The sequence below is a fragment of the Moschus berezovskii genome, chromosome 18 (genome assembly GCF_049115385.1).
Source record: "Moschus berezovskii isolate FMDL1 chromosome 18, NW_MosBer_1.0, whole genome shotgun sequence".
Lineage (NCBI taxonomy): Eukaryota > Metazoa > Chordata > Mammalia > Artiodactyla > Moschidae > Moschus > Moschus berezovskii.
The window spans coordinates 76,137,518-76,152,056 of record NC_142477.1 but is presented as its reverse complement, the minus strand read 5'-3'; the positions used below and the strand labels follow the sequence as shown (position 1 = coordinate 76,152,056).

The 14,539-nt window shown below is 44.5% G+C and overlaps 1 protein-coding gene across 1 annotated transcript in view; it reads left to right on the top strand.

Annotated features, from left to right (window-relative positions):
* The window catches only part of DOCK2 (dedicator of cytokinesis 2), a 473,020-nt gene that overhangs the window by 358,561 nt on the left and 99,920 nt on the right, over window positions 1-14,539 (top strand). Inside the window, exons 28-29 of the mRNA XM_055421792.2 lie at window positions 4,318-4,416; window positions 7,498-7,592. Coding sequence (XP_055277767.2) covers window positions 4,318-4,416; window positions 7,498-7,592 — 194 coding nt within the window. The remainder of the gene's footprint in view (window positions 1-4,317; window positions 4,417-7,497; window positions 7,593-14,539) is intronic.

The window sequence follows — 14,539 nt, the reverse complement described above, 5'->3', positions numbered from 1 at the left end:
GGAGACGCAACCTGAGCACGGCATTCGGCTCCTCAGTGTCCAAATGAAATGGATGGCCCCAGAGGTAAAACTTTTCATCTCCCTCGGCATGCAAACTTTCCTCCCTTGTTTCCTCTCCTTGGCGCTCTGTATTTTATTTTATTTTGGTAGAGCACATTATTTGAGGTTACTATGGCAACGTGTCACCAGCTGGCATCGCATAGTAATGCTGGCATTTAGGTAGCAAGCTCCCGAAGTTGGCTCTTTCCCTCCCTCTGAGATCTCATCACTCCCACTAACCTCAGGTGGGGAGGCGTGCATTCGCATCCACCATGCCCCTCTCCCCTCGTTTTGTTAGCTCTTCAAGGTAGGGCAGGCTGCTCGCCTCTTCCTGGCTCACTCAGCCCTGCAGGGTCCTAACCGTGTGTGTAGGTGTGTTTGCTTTAGAAGAGGTTAAATGGATATGTTTGAGTGTTGTGCACCAAAGCCATTGGCTTTGTCAATAACAGGAGGAGGATGACGATGGTCATATGATGATCATGATGATGGTTTTTTACGCACAGGAGTAAACTGATTTGGAGAGAGCTACTCTCCTGATCGCAATCACCCAGTATCCCAGTTAATTAATACTAATGACACAATATTGGGTTTCTCATTTTCTCTTGCCATCACACAGCGAAGAGACCCTGGCTGTTTCCCTTTGGAGCTTCAATTCTCTCCCAGGTGTGCAAGACCTCCCTACTTACTGATGGGCTGAATTAATTAAGAGGATTGAATGTCGTGGATCACTGAAGAGGGTTCTATACGGCAAATAAGCCCTGCCACTCAAGGCGTTAAGTAGCCCCTCATCAGCCAAGTGCCGGCAATGATTGCATTTATTTTTACACATTTGACCTAGTTTCAAACCATGTCTCTTCTTGCTGTGATTCATTAGCTACATTTTAAGCCACCCCGAATGGAGCTGAGGTGACTCTGCCTGGTTTGTGCCAGCATCTCAGATACAATTTCTCTTTGGAATTTAATATGCAGGTCCCCCTGCCATTTGGTTTTAAGAAGCAGGTTCCTATCCAGGCAACTGGAATGCTGCTCGGGTATGGATGAGTGGCTGCCTCATGCCTTGGTAGTAAATATCTTTTGACCACAAAATTTCCACCAAGGATGGCAAGAAAGACATTCTCGTCAGCCTGAACGGCAGGGGGTCCGTCCGCCCCTCTGTCCCCCAGGCTGCCTTCAGGCTTTTCCATGTTGCTGGCAGGGCTGGGAGTTTGGGCTCCAACACTGTAAAGTTTGAGCAGTGTCGGTATTAGGAAGGTCTGAGTTTCTACAGCAAATGCAGTCTGATCTCCCCCACGCCCAACCCCTACAGCTCTTTCTAAACATTCAGACATGGTGGATGCAGAAGGTCTCAAACTTGCGAAGGGGGAAGGGGACAGGGAGCAGAGAAGTGGCTTGCTGAGCTGCCGGCTCTGCTGGAAAGGGGGTGCCTGTGAGAGAGACACAGCGTGGTTCCATCATTCTCTCATTGTGTGACGAACAGAGGTTTTTGGCTGTTAATTTAAATGACAAAGAAGAGCCTTTACTGAATTTGAACCTGCTGCTGGTGTCTCCTGCCATTTCACAAATCAGTCAGTCACATAGGTTTGATTTCGGACAGACTTGATACTAAAGTGGGCTAGACACCATAGGAGAAAAAAAGGAAAACTTCCAGTTGGAAGTAAAGCACTGTCGTTTCTCATTAACAGCCAAATGCAGGTAACTTGTCCAAACTTCAGTCACAACACACTACAGATCCTGCTGGAAGGCACTCAGCCAGGTTTTTCTACGGGGTAGTTAGAACGAAGAGATGAACAAGCTGGTAAAAGTAATTTTGATTGATCGATGAACTGAGCAAGTCCTTATAAAAAGATAGTGGTTTCTATCATAAAATAGTCACTCTCTCCAAATGAGACGGGCACGGGAATCCCCTTCCCCTTTTATTTTCATTTAAAATGAAGCATGGAAGTTTCTCTAAGGAAGGCTTAAGACAAGTAGCCTTTTCAAGATAATTTCCAGGCAGCTTGACCTCTGAGATTTGTTGCTTGCTTCCCCCACCCCCTTCAAATTCAAATCAAGCCTTTGGAAATAACAAGCATTCCGTATCTGTATCTGTGCATTTGGGGCAGCCTGCAGTTTCGACCATGGTGGATTTTCTGAGACACACACACACACACACACACACAGACACACAAGCTCACAATCCCAGGGCTCATTTAAGCTCCAGCTTTAAAAGTAAACTATTGTCCAAGAAATGATAGCATTTGCTCTGAAAGGATGATGGATCACAAAAAATAAAACCTACCCAGATCTCTTACCTTGAAGCAGTGGAATTACCTGCAGAGAATGTCCTTCCTTTCTTTGCAAAACGAGCCAGGCTTTGGCCAGCAGCAGAATTACTCCAAAAGAAGAAATAATAAGTCCTTTATGTTGTAATTTTCACTGTTTATATGCAAGAAGTGTAGTGGGTCTGCTCACGTAGGAATAAATAAAAAGCCGAAAAAACTGCACGGCAGCTACCATGTGAATAGGAAAGACCTCTAGTGGCCACTGGCTGAATTCTTGGAGGAAGCTCCTCACAGAAGAGATGGAGGGAGTAGAGGAGATACACGCGTGTGTGCCCACCCCCCCCCACACACACCTCTAACTCGGAAGATTCGTCCCCTCTTGCATCTAGCCTGCCCGGAGGGATAAACAATAATAAACTTGTTTCTTGGTTTCCGTGGGACTTGGTGAAGTTAGCAGTGATGGTGGTGTTCTGTCTGGTTTGAAAGGGATGGATAATTTCACAGACTCGTCACCACCCGCTGGGGGCCTCAGCAGGCGGGAAGATTGGACACCAGGGTGGCTGAGGCAGTTGGCCCCCAGGGAAAAGGTTCCCGGTCCCAATCCCCAGCAATGTCACTGACGTTGCTCCTTGCACTCCTGCAGCTCTGCGTGTTCTAGGAACACTTGTGGTGCGTGTGTATGGTGGTCACCCATAGGCAGCGCTGCCTTCCCTGGCGTGTGCCCTGGTCCAGTGCTCACAAGGGCCCTGTGGCTGTCTTTAAATTCAGAGGAATTTTTACAGGTAGTTTTCCATTTTCATTTTGTTCTGAGCCCCACAAATTACATAGCTAGTCCTGCTGACTGGGAAAGCATGCTATCCCTAAGGTCCTAACTGGAAAGGACCTAGAAGCAATTGAGAATCCGTATCTTTGGGAGTTACTTTTGGGAGTGTGAACTTGAAGAACATTCAATTGCCCAAAAGCCTTCCTGTGGAGACACGCAGAGGGGCCTCCCCAGGGACGTCAAGGCTGCTCCTTCTAACACTGTCACTGAGCTGAAAACCTGACATTGGAGGAGTCTTTTCACATTATGTCTTTATAACAGGGGGGAATTTTTTCATCACTTGGTTTTAGCAGTTTTGTTTTGTTTTTAAACAAAGATAGTAGTTTGTGATACAGATATAATACTTGATTCAAGCACAACACTTCCAGACCCACAGCTATGGTGTGTTATATCTGACACCCTTTAGCGGTGGGGATCCCTGGAGACACTTGCATCAGCCCGAGCTTACATCCACCACAGGCTTGCCCTTGACAGGGAACTTCCTTTGATTAAGTTGGCAGCCTAGAGGGATCTTACAGGAGACACTCTCGAGTGCCTTTCCCCAGCTGGTGGATGTGTGGTCAGTTCTTTCTTCACCAGGTTCCCAGAGTAGATCCCCCTCAGTTCTGCTGACAGACATTATCCCTGATAGCTGCTGGCTTCTCACTGGCTGATTCATGGTCCAGCCACCGATGCTCCTATAGGGAACTTAATGGCATAGAAGCCATTGATCCTTACACTACATCTCTGGGGTTAGATATGGGTGGATTATTGTCCCACTTTACAGATGGAACAATTGGAGATGAGACATGCAAAATTGTTTACCAGAAAATCAATTGTCTTCAGAATGTTGATAGAAGCTGGATCTCCTGACATCAATACAGTGCTCTTTTCCCAATATAAAGCAACTGGAGAGGCAATGAATCAGGTCCTTATTGTCTATATCTGGAGCTCCTATTATAGTCCTAGACACATAATAGGTGTTCAATAAATGCTTTTTTGGATGAATGAGCTGATGAATAAGCCATAAGGAGACATTTACTCTTAGAGAAGTTTCACATGCTCATCTGCTCAGAAGAAATTCTCCGCCCCTGGAGGGGGTGGGTTGGAGAGGGGTTATACTAGCCTGGGATGGAGTCTGAAGTCAAGTAAATGGAGAAAATGAATCTCATGGTCCACCTCTCCACTGTTTCATGGCATCTTTATTTCTTGCAGAGTCACTTTGTAGCATGTATGACAGCCATCCTAAACCAGATGGGCGACCAGCACTATTCCTTCTATATTGAGACCTTCCAGACCAGCTCTGAACTTGTGGTGAGTGTACAGAATGCTTTGGGGCAGTGTTGGGAGACACATTGTGCTCTTTAGATTCTTGAGAGTTTAGGGCAAGAAGATCTTCCCATGAACCTTACATGTGTGTGGGTCTAAGTTTGCAGAAATGTCCGCATGCTTCCCGTTTCTCACTACCACTTAGGTTTGTATATATCACTCCTGAAATACATCTTTAGCCCATGTCGGATGTGAGCCCTGAGTGTCTAGTCTGCATAGGACTTGAAACCATATTTGTTGATGAATCATAGACATTGTGAGGCTTAAGAGCATGAGTGTTGGAATCACACGGTCTTAGGTTTGAATCCAGGATTTGTCACTGGCTAGCTGCGACTGTTTGGAAAAGGAAATGGCAACCCACTCCAGTGTTCTTGCCTGGAGAATCCCAGGGACGGGGGAGCCTGGTGGGGTTCCGTCTATGGGGTCGCACAGAGTCGGACACGACTGGGGCGACTTAGCAGCAGCAGCAGCAGCTGCGACTGTGGGCTACTTAACCTTTCTTAAACCTCAGTTTACCCATCTGTAAAGTGGGGATCATATAATTTATGTCACGGCATTGTGAAGGGATTAAATGAGAGCACAGTAGCTCTCACATTGTAGGAGTGCAGTAAAAGGCAGCCATCATTGTATTATAATAACACATGCACAGAGAAAACTGGTCTCTGAGCCCTTTCCTCTTCTGGCCTCTCAGGATTCATTTGCTACAGGACCGTCTGCTGTGGCGGATGGCTGGGGGGCTGTACCTCTGCAGCAGATGATGTCATCAAAAGAAAGCCCAGCCCAAGCTGCCCCAGAGCGCAGCAGCCACCTTACCCTCAGCATGGAAACTTTGTCACTGTCTCCTTATTACCTCCAGCTTCAGGGCTTCTGCTGCCAGGGGCTCATTTTTACCTCTCCTTGAAGGACACAAGGAACCAGAATTGTGCCAAGCTCACAGAGTGGAGAACCAGTAGGAAACTAACATCCTGTCCCTTCAGCCACTTAGCTTTGAGGGCTCCTCACTGGAGTAAGATTGGCAAGAAAGAGAACCGCTTTCTGGTTATACACACAAAAAATGAAACAAAAGGAAATCTAAATAACCTAAGGTTTTCTCCCTCCTCAGTGTCATGGGACATGGAAATAGAGAGACTGGATCCCTCACTTTCGATCTTCAGTGGAAGAAAGGGTGGAAAGGATGGTGGGAAACAGACTGCTATGTATTGAATTATACAGCTCTTAACCGTTCCTCCAGCGGCATGGCAGAGGTGCTAGCAGTCATGTTTTACAAGTCTCCAGGCTGCTTGTTCAAGGTCACACAGCAGTATACGGCAGAGGGAGGATCTGAACCTCTGTTCCCGTCCTTACACCATGCTGAGTAACGAAGTGTTGGTCGCTCAGCCACGTCCGACTCTGCAATCCCATGGACTGTAGCCCGCCCTGCTCCTCTGTCCGTGGGGTTTTCCAGGCAGGAATACTGGAGTGGGTTGCCATTTCCTTTTCCAGGGGATGTTTGAGACCCAGGGACAAAACCTGGGCCTCCCGCATTGCAGGCAGAGCCATTACCATCTTTCCTACTGTGGTGTAGGAACGCCTGCACCGTGCTGCACCTTCCCAGTCAGAAGCCGGGCTTTCCGTCTGTGAGGCAGAGGTCTTCTCCATTCCCACAGGAAGGGACTGTGCCTAAGGCAACATCCACACCTCCCCAGGTGACCCTGAGGATGGACAGTTATACTCACCACCGTCATCCTGAGCGTCTAGTGAACACTCATAGTAGGCTGGGCTTTGTGTGGAGCATCTCAGAGACAGTGTGCACTTAATCAACCATTTGAGGCAGGTGTTATCCCCATTCTGCTGATGTGGAAACTGGGACTTTAGTCTCTGAGGTAAATTTCCCCAGAAACAATGATTGCTGGAAAGGAGCCAATCTCATTTCCAGAATTTTACAGTCGAACTTAAGCAGTGATTTTCAAATTATGTTTCTCCCACCCTCACTGTCTTCTACCATAAACACACACACACGCATATATACGTGCATACTTCAACCAGAGCTGTTTCTACTTTTATCTGTTTTATACATCAGGTTCCAAGTAAGATTTTCTCCAAACAAAGAATTCTGCTGTTAAAGTAATTTGAAAACCACTGGTTCAAGGAAAGAGCTCTGAACAGGTTTCCTATGGATTTTAAATTTTGCCTATAGCAAATGGGTGGCTCAGCAGTAAATAATTCACCTGCAGTGCAGAAGATGTGGGAGATGCCAGGTCGATCCTTGGGTTGGGAAGATTCCCTGGAGAAGGAAGTGGCAATCCACTCCAGTATTCATGCCGGGAAGATCCCATGGACAGAAGAGCCTGGCAGACCGCAGTCCATGGCTCACCAAGAGTTGGACACAACTGACCAATTGAGCACACCCACACAAAGCAAGTGGGCGGGATAACTTCATTTCCTCCTGTGTCAGGGGTTCTTCCCTTTGCTATCTGGATTTGTCTTGAATTTGTGTCCTCCAAAGGTAGAGAACAAGCCTGAGCCACCGCAAAGCCTGGTGGGGCATGTTGGGGTGCGCTTTGGACCTCTTCAGAGGAGAGGGGGAGTCCCTGTCGTGTTCCCTCTAGCTTGCTCATGCACGTGCCTGTGACATGTGAATTAGCTGTGTTTACAGTGCGGCAATTAGATGTTTCATTTTAATAATAGTTTGTTTGCTCAATGACCTGAGATGCATTCATAAGTGTAGATTATTTCCTCCTCAAATACATATTTGGCAAGATGATTATGAAATTGCCATATCAATGAATACATTTACTCCTTTACTCTCAAAGACAGAATTAACAGTGCTTTATTTTGAGAGGGTTTTCACATTCCATATTCATGTTCCACTTATATCTGTGAAACAGTCTCCCGGTAATCAGTTGTAAGATTTCATTTGAAAGTCCACCTCTACTGGTTTCATTGGGTTTACATAATGAAAGGCTATGCCCCTTCCCTTTCTGCACCTCCAAAAAAGAAAAAGTTTGAACAACTCACAAGTTCTAGGTCCTTCCAGTCATTTCCTGTAAAGCAAGATGACAGGTGTGTTTTGCTGTGCTGTTGCAGGACTTCCTGATGGAGACGTTCATCATGTTCAAGGACCTCATTGGGAAGAACGTGTACCCTGTGGACTGGGTGGCCATGAGCATGGTTCAGAACAGGTGAGTGGCCCCCACTTCCAGGGCCTGGGCCTCTCAGCACCCACGTGACATCCTGGGAGAGGCAGGAGGTGGGGAGAGTTTCTCCCCGGCAAAAGTAAATTGGAGTGCAACAGATGCTTTCTTTCTGCATTGAAACCCCAGGGAACTGCTCACCAGTCTTGGGCTATTTATTCATTATTCTTCATTCCTTTCTATATACTGATCTGGCTACTCCCTTCCTTCCCCATCCTTCCAATACTAGTTAAAATATACTTCGTCTACAACACCTTCTCTAAACCTTGAGACAGGAGAGCTTAAGATCAGCCTTATTAAAATTGTACTGTATTAAATTTATTCAAAACAATGGAATATATTCTGTGACATATGGTAGAATAAGTTTAGGAACCATTGGATTAAACAGCTTTGATTAGTTTTCTGTAGTATAGGACTTCTCAGAGCCTTTATGCTAATGCATTCTCTAAGAGGAAAATGCTAAGGGGATGTATGGGATTCTCTAAGAGGAAGATATGGGACACAACATTTCACAGATTTACTTGCCCATTGAATCATTCGGTGTGCATGTATTTATGTCTCCCTATGGGGTCACACAGAGTCGGACACGACTGAAGTGACTTAGCAGCAGCAGCAGCATGTGTATACAGTACTTATTAATATCTCATAGAATATAAGTGTAACCCAAGATTAACTCAGATCCCACATAGTCCAGCCCAATAGACAAGAGTAACTGTGAGCAATGTCCATCTTTAATGCTTTCTCTCAAATAATGTTATTTCATCAAAGTGAAGTTCAAGTCAAAGCACTCAGCAATATTATCTAATATTCCCTTTTTCCGTTCTCCTGTACCTCTCCTATCTCATGGTTTACCCAAGTCTCTCTCACAACCTTATTCTCAATTCCCATCCACAAACGCTTTTAAAACTGGGGTCCACTGAGCTTCTCTCTTTCCTTTTGCTCTCACTTCCCTTTGACTTCTTGTATTTGTTTTAGGTGCTTCCCACGGAAAGGCTTCCCAGGTGGCTCAGTGGTAAATAATCTGCTTGCCAATGCAGGAGATATGGGTTTAATCCCTGGGTCAGGAAGATTCCCTGGAATAGGAAATGGCAGCCCACTACAGTATTCTTGCCTGGGAAATCTCATGGACAGAGGAGCCTGGTGGGCTAGAGTCCATGTGGTTGCCAAGAATCGGACATGACTGAGCCCCTGAGCATGCACGCATGATTCCCATGGGGACTCTTCACTCTACACTGGCAAGAAGTTTTGTCTCTCTCTACCTGTTGCTCTTGCTCTGTGTCCCAAGGGCCAAGAATTGGCTGGCAAAGACAGAAATGTCCTGAAAGGATGGAAGAAGAGGAGATGTTAACGTGCAAAGGCAGAAATCTCTTCAGTGGGAAGCAATGAGCAAAGAATTTAAACATTAATAAGTTTGTCACTAGATACAGATTTGAAATTTGCAGTCTTGAAATTTCTATCTCATGTTTGCCCAGGACCTTACTCCAGTCCCAGATGGCTTCCACCCCTTACTATTCTTACCTCTGCAAAGCTGCTTTTCTGTTATCCGGATGCCTATGTGCCTAGCAAAGTGACTTTGCAGACACTCTTGCTCTTAGGGCCAGCTTTAGGAGCTGGTGAAGGGGAGGAGAGGTTTGTCAAGGCAGAAAGAGATAAATGTTTCTGCATTGGTGTTTGTGCTGGGAAGAGGAAAATCAGCCCAGCAACAAAAATGTCAGAATTCTTAGCCCGGGCTTATGTGGCACTGATTCTCCCTGTTCACATCACTCAGGTGGGAGTCTAGCTTTTACAATTCTGAAGGCATTGGTGGGAATTAGGCCCGGCCACATTACAGATGAGAGGCAGGTCTGTCCCTAGCCCTATGTCAGGATTAGCTTCCTGAGCATACAACCTGTGTAGCTGCAGAGGCCCCTGCACTCTAAAGGGCCCTGCTGGCACCATCTTGAATTCTTAATACTTTTGGACTAGGAGACTTGCATTTTCACTGTGCCCTGAGCTCAACAAATGATGCAGCTGGTGGCACCTCATGTCAGTGTCCATCTACTCATCTGTGTTTGGAAGAAGCCAGCTCCCAAACCACCTTTGGTTCCCTTCACTCTTTGCCAGTTGGTCAGTAATGTCCTGGGGCTTTGCCCAATTCCATGAAGCACCCAAGTGAGTCATCTTTGACTCACCCTACATTTCAGAGACACTCAACTGTTCCTGTAACACTGTTTCATGCTTCCTATGACTCTGCAGAAACTATGACTCTCCCCCTTTTTAGACAAAGCTCAACACAAAAGCATCCTAAAAATTCTCGTCCATGTAATTTCTCAGTTGTGGCATCTTCTGGGATGCCTTTATGGTGGGAGAGCATGTCCCCGCCTGTGTTAACGCACCCCCACATTATAGCACTTACCCCTGTACTGTCATTGTCTCTTGTTTGGACTGTTCTTGCCACCCGAGATTGGCTTCTTGAAGGCAAGAACTAGGTCCAGCTTATTTCAGTATTTCTAACTCTTGACACGGAACCTGACATTCATAAACATGTATATAATAAACTCTGTTTTTGATGCTTTGTAATAAGCTCTGTATAACCAATGGGTATATATTTTTTTAAGTTTTTAAAAAATATTTTAATTGTATTGGAGTACAGTTGATTTACAGTGCTGTGTTAGTTTCAGGCGTATGGCAAAGTGATTATACATATATTAATTTTGTTTTAGATTCTTTTCTCGTATACATTATCACAAAATACTGAGTAGAGTTCTCTGTGCTGCACAGTAGGTCCTTGTTGGTCTTTTATCGTATATATGGTTGCATGTGCGTGTGTTTATCCCAGACTCCTGATTTATCCCTCACCAGTACGTCTCCCGTTTGGTAACAATGGGTACTTATTGATTAGGATTTTTTTTAAAAGAAATACAATTCAAATTTGCCAAACAGAAAGAGAATTTATGGGCTCGGGCAATTTAAAGCCAGGGTTATGGCTGCAGGCATGGATATATCTAGGTGCTCAAACAGTGTTGCAGGGAATCTGTATCTCTATCTCTGCTCTTTTCTCTATTGGCTTCGTTCTAAGGCAGATGCTGTCTTTGCAGTAGAAACCTGACTGCAGAAATTCCAGAAATATGTCTTGTTGGATTAGCAGCCCCAGTAGAAAGAAGAAGCTTTTCTTTCAAGAGGTACAGCAAAATTCCCAGAATAATTTTCAAAGATCTGGCTTGAGCTACATCCCAATCCATAAAACTCTGTGGCCAGTGAAAAGAAATATGCTGTTTCATCAGGCTTGGTTCATATGACACACCTTTGGAAGTGGGGAGGCTGTGGCTAGTTTTATCCAAACTACAAAGTCTGGGAGCAAAGGGGGAGGCTGCGGGAGTAATTCTTCAAAGGAAAATTTGAGAGTTACTACCAGAAATGGATGATGAGCAGACAAGCAAATGCACAGACGTCCGCAGCTGATACAGGGTCAGAAGGATGGACACCCTGAGAGGCAGGGCCCTCCCTGATCAGGCCGGCCTCCCCTTCTCAGCTGCCAACAGTCATCCTAGAGGAAACACATGGAAGTGCTTTGAAGGAACATTCCCATCTGAAATCCCAGCTAGCCACAGACTTTAGTCTTTTGAGGGGAGACAGGACCCTAGAGGCAATACAATAGTCCTTGCTTCTTTAAACCTGCAAAATTAGAATATAGTTTTCTAAGGGACCTAAGGTTTCCCAGGTGGCACAGTGGTAAAGAACCTGCCTGCCAATGCAGGAGATGGACGGGACTCAGGTTCATTTCCTGGGTTGGGAAGATTGCCTGGAGAAGGAAATGGCAACCCACTCCAGACTTCTCGCCTAGAGAATCCCATGGACAGGGGAATCTGGTGGGCTACACCCTATAGGGTGTAGAATCAGATACGACTGAGCGCATACACATATGCTTGTAGATAACACCATTCAGGGTGCTTGTCACTGTTTTTTGGTGATCCAGTTGAAGAGACAAACTAATCAAGTAATCTCATAAATAATGTAAACTTATGGCAGGGTTATATAAGAGAGGTACTTTATTAAGAGAACTGTAAGATGTGATCCAGATCTGTGCTCTGAGAGATGAAAAGCAAGTGTTGGGGTGGGAGCTGGGAGAAGAGTGTGCCAGGCCAACCAGAGCATGCCGAGTCAAGCGGAGCACATGCAAATGTCCTGGACTGGGCAACTGAGCAGAAAGGCAGGCAAGGGAACCTAAGAGACTGGAGTCATCTACTAAATAGAAACATTTGCATCTCTGAAGGATTTGCTGCGTACTTAATTTCCTACATTTGAGATTAGGTTTGGCACATACACACTATGATGTGGAAAACAGCTAGTGCAAAACTGCTATAAAGTCCAGGAAACTCAGCTCAGTGCTCTGTGATGAGCGAGAGGGACATGATGTGGGGAGGGTGGGAGGGAGGGCAAAGAGGGAGAAGATATATGTCTATATATATCTGATGTACTTCATTGCACAGCAGAGCATTATAGAGCAATTATCAGTTCGGTTCAATCGCTCAGTCGTGTCCGACTCTTCGTGACCCCATGAATCACAGCACGCCAGGCCTCCCTGCCCATCACCAACTCCCGGAGTTCACCCAAACTCATGTCCATCGAGTCGGTGATACCATCCAGCCATCTCATTCTCTGTCGTCCCCTTCTCCTTCCGCCCCCAATCCTTCCCAGCATCAGAGTCTTTTCCAGTGAGTCAACTTGTCGCATGAGGTGGCCAAAGTATTGCAGTTTCAGCTTTAGTATCAGTCCCTCCAATGAACACCCAAGATTGATCTCCTTTAGAATGGACTGGTTGGATCTCCTTGCAGTCCAAGAGACTCTCAAGAGTCTTCTCCAGCACCACAGTTCAAAAGAATCAATTCTTTGTTGCTCAGCTTTCTTTATAGTCCAACAAATCCATTCATGACCACTGGAAAAACCATAGCCTTGACGAGACAGACCTTTGTTGGCAAAGTAATAAAGCAATTATATTCCAATAAAATAAATAAATTAAATAAGTTGAATTCAGAAATACAGCCTGGGTTTCAGACTTAGTTCTGCCACCTTCTTTATCCTGGGAAGTCATTTAACCTCTTGGCATCTCAGTTTTCTGATCTGCAAAATAGGGATAATTATAATATCCATTTCATGGTATTTGTGTGTGTGTATGTGAGGATAAACTACTCCTTAGATCACTGCTGATACCTGGGAAGAATTCAGGCAATGGGAGCATCTCCAGGGGCAGACAACAAAGGTAACCTTAAACTCCAGAAGCATGTGCCTGGTGTCAACCAGAAAAGAGGGCTATTTTTCTCTTGCAGGCACATAGCTCAGTTTGTAGATTTCCTTCATCTTCTAACCATGGTGATCCCTTCCATTTACAGAGCACTTGAAATTTTTTCACAGTTTTTGCATTTTGTATGGTGTTATAATAGCTAACATGTATCACACACCTAGATTGTATACCTAGATGCATTACTCTCCCATGGTAAATACTTTAGATGTATTAGCTCATTTAATCTTTGCAACAACTTTATGATATGATTAAGTGTTGTAACCCCCATTTTATACATGAGGAAACTGAAACACAGGATACATGTTGTTCGCATTGTAGTACTTGGTGTTGTGTTACGAGCAAAACCAGCAAAACCAGGCAATGAGTCTGTGTTCTTTTTTTTTTCTTTGCTTACTTCGTTATTGCATTTTTGTAAATTATGCAAATACGATATCACATCTACAGGAGACTTGAAAAATACAGAACAAACTTACGTTTAGTTGTATTGCATATTCAGTTATTTTTAAGTAGATAAATTAAGACTTTTAGTTGGAATTTTAATATCAAACACTCAAAACTAAATAGAATGAATGTAGAGATAAGTGGAAGGATATGGTAGACCTGAAATACTGTTGTTGTTGTTTTTAAAGGAAATTAACATGTGATACAGTACTGTTAGCTAAGGTACAGATTTTGTTCAGATTTCACAGAATTTTATGTTAGTGTCCATTATTTATTTTTATACTTTATTCAAAACACCATATTGTATTTAACTGCATTGAGCAGCTTCAGTTGCTTGCAACAAATTCTGGTAGATTCTCTTTTCATTTTTATTGTATTACAAATATTTTCTAATTTTCCTTGTTGTGGCTTCTTAAATACACCAGTCATTTACAAGTGGACATTTAGTTTCGAAATATATGAGTTTTTTAAGTAGTTTTAATATTAAATTCTCATCTTAATATTAATTTCTCATTTAAGAGTCCATGTTCTTAGTCTTTAATGCTTTATCCTGTGAAATAGAGAGGCTTGTATTATGAAGTGCATTGTAAGGATGTGCAAACTGCTTATTTTTTGGCTCAGATAACTTAAAGAGGCCCAAACAGGTGACTTGCCCAAGGTCATGCAGCTAGTTAGTGGAAGATTTCAACGTACATTGGACAAATGGAGCATACACCATGGTGTCAGCCAGAACTTATTTCCCAGAATATCATTTTTTTCTTCTCTAAAAATATGCAGCCTAAGCTCCATCCATTCACGTGGCCAAAGCACACTTCCTATGTTGGTTGCCCAGGATGTTACAATGTCTTCTTTTCCTTCCTTCTTCCTTCCTTCTTTCTTCCCCCCTTCCCGCCCTTCCTTCTTCTTTTGCTTCCTTCCTCTCTTCCCTATTGAAAATGAAAGTGTTAGTCGCTCAGTTGTGTCTGACTCTTTGCGACCCCATGGACTGTAGCCCACCAGGCTCCTCTGTGCACGGATTTCTCCATGGAGAGGGTTGCCATGCCCTTCTCCAGGGGATCTTCCCAGCCCAGGGATCAAACCCAGGTCTCCTTCATTGCAGGCAGATTCTCTACCATCTGAGCCACCAGGGAAGCCGCTTCCTTTCTTTCTTCCCTATTAGTTATATATTTTTTATGATTTTCTGCTTTTCTAATTTCCCTGTTGTTGCTTATTA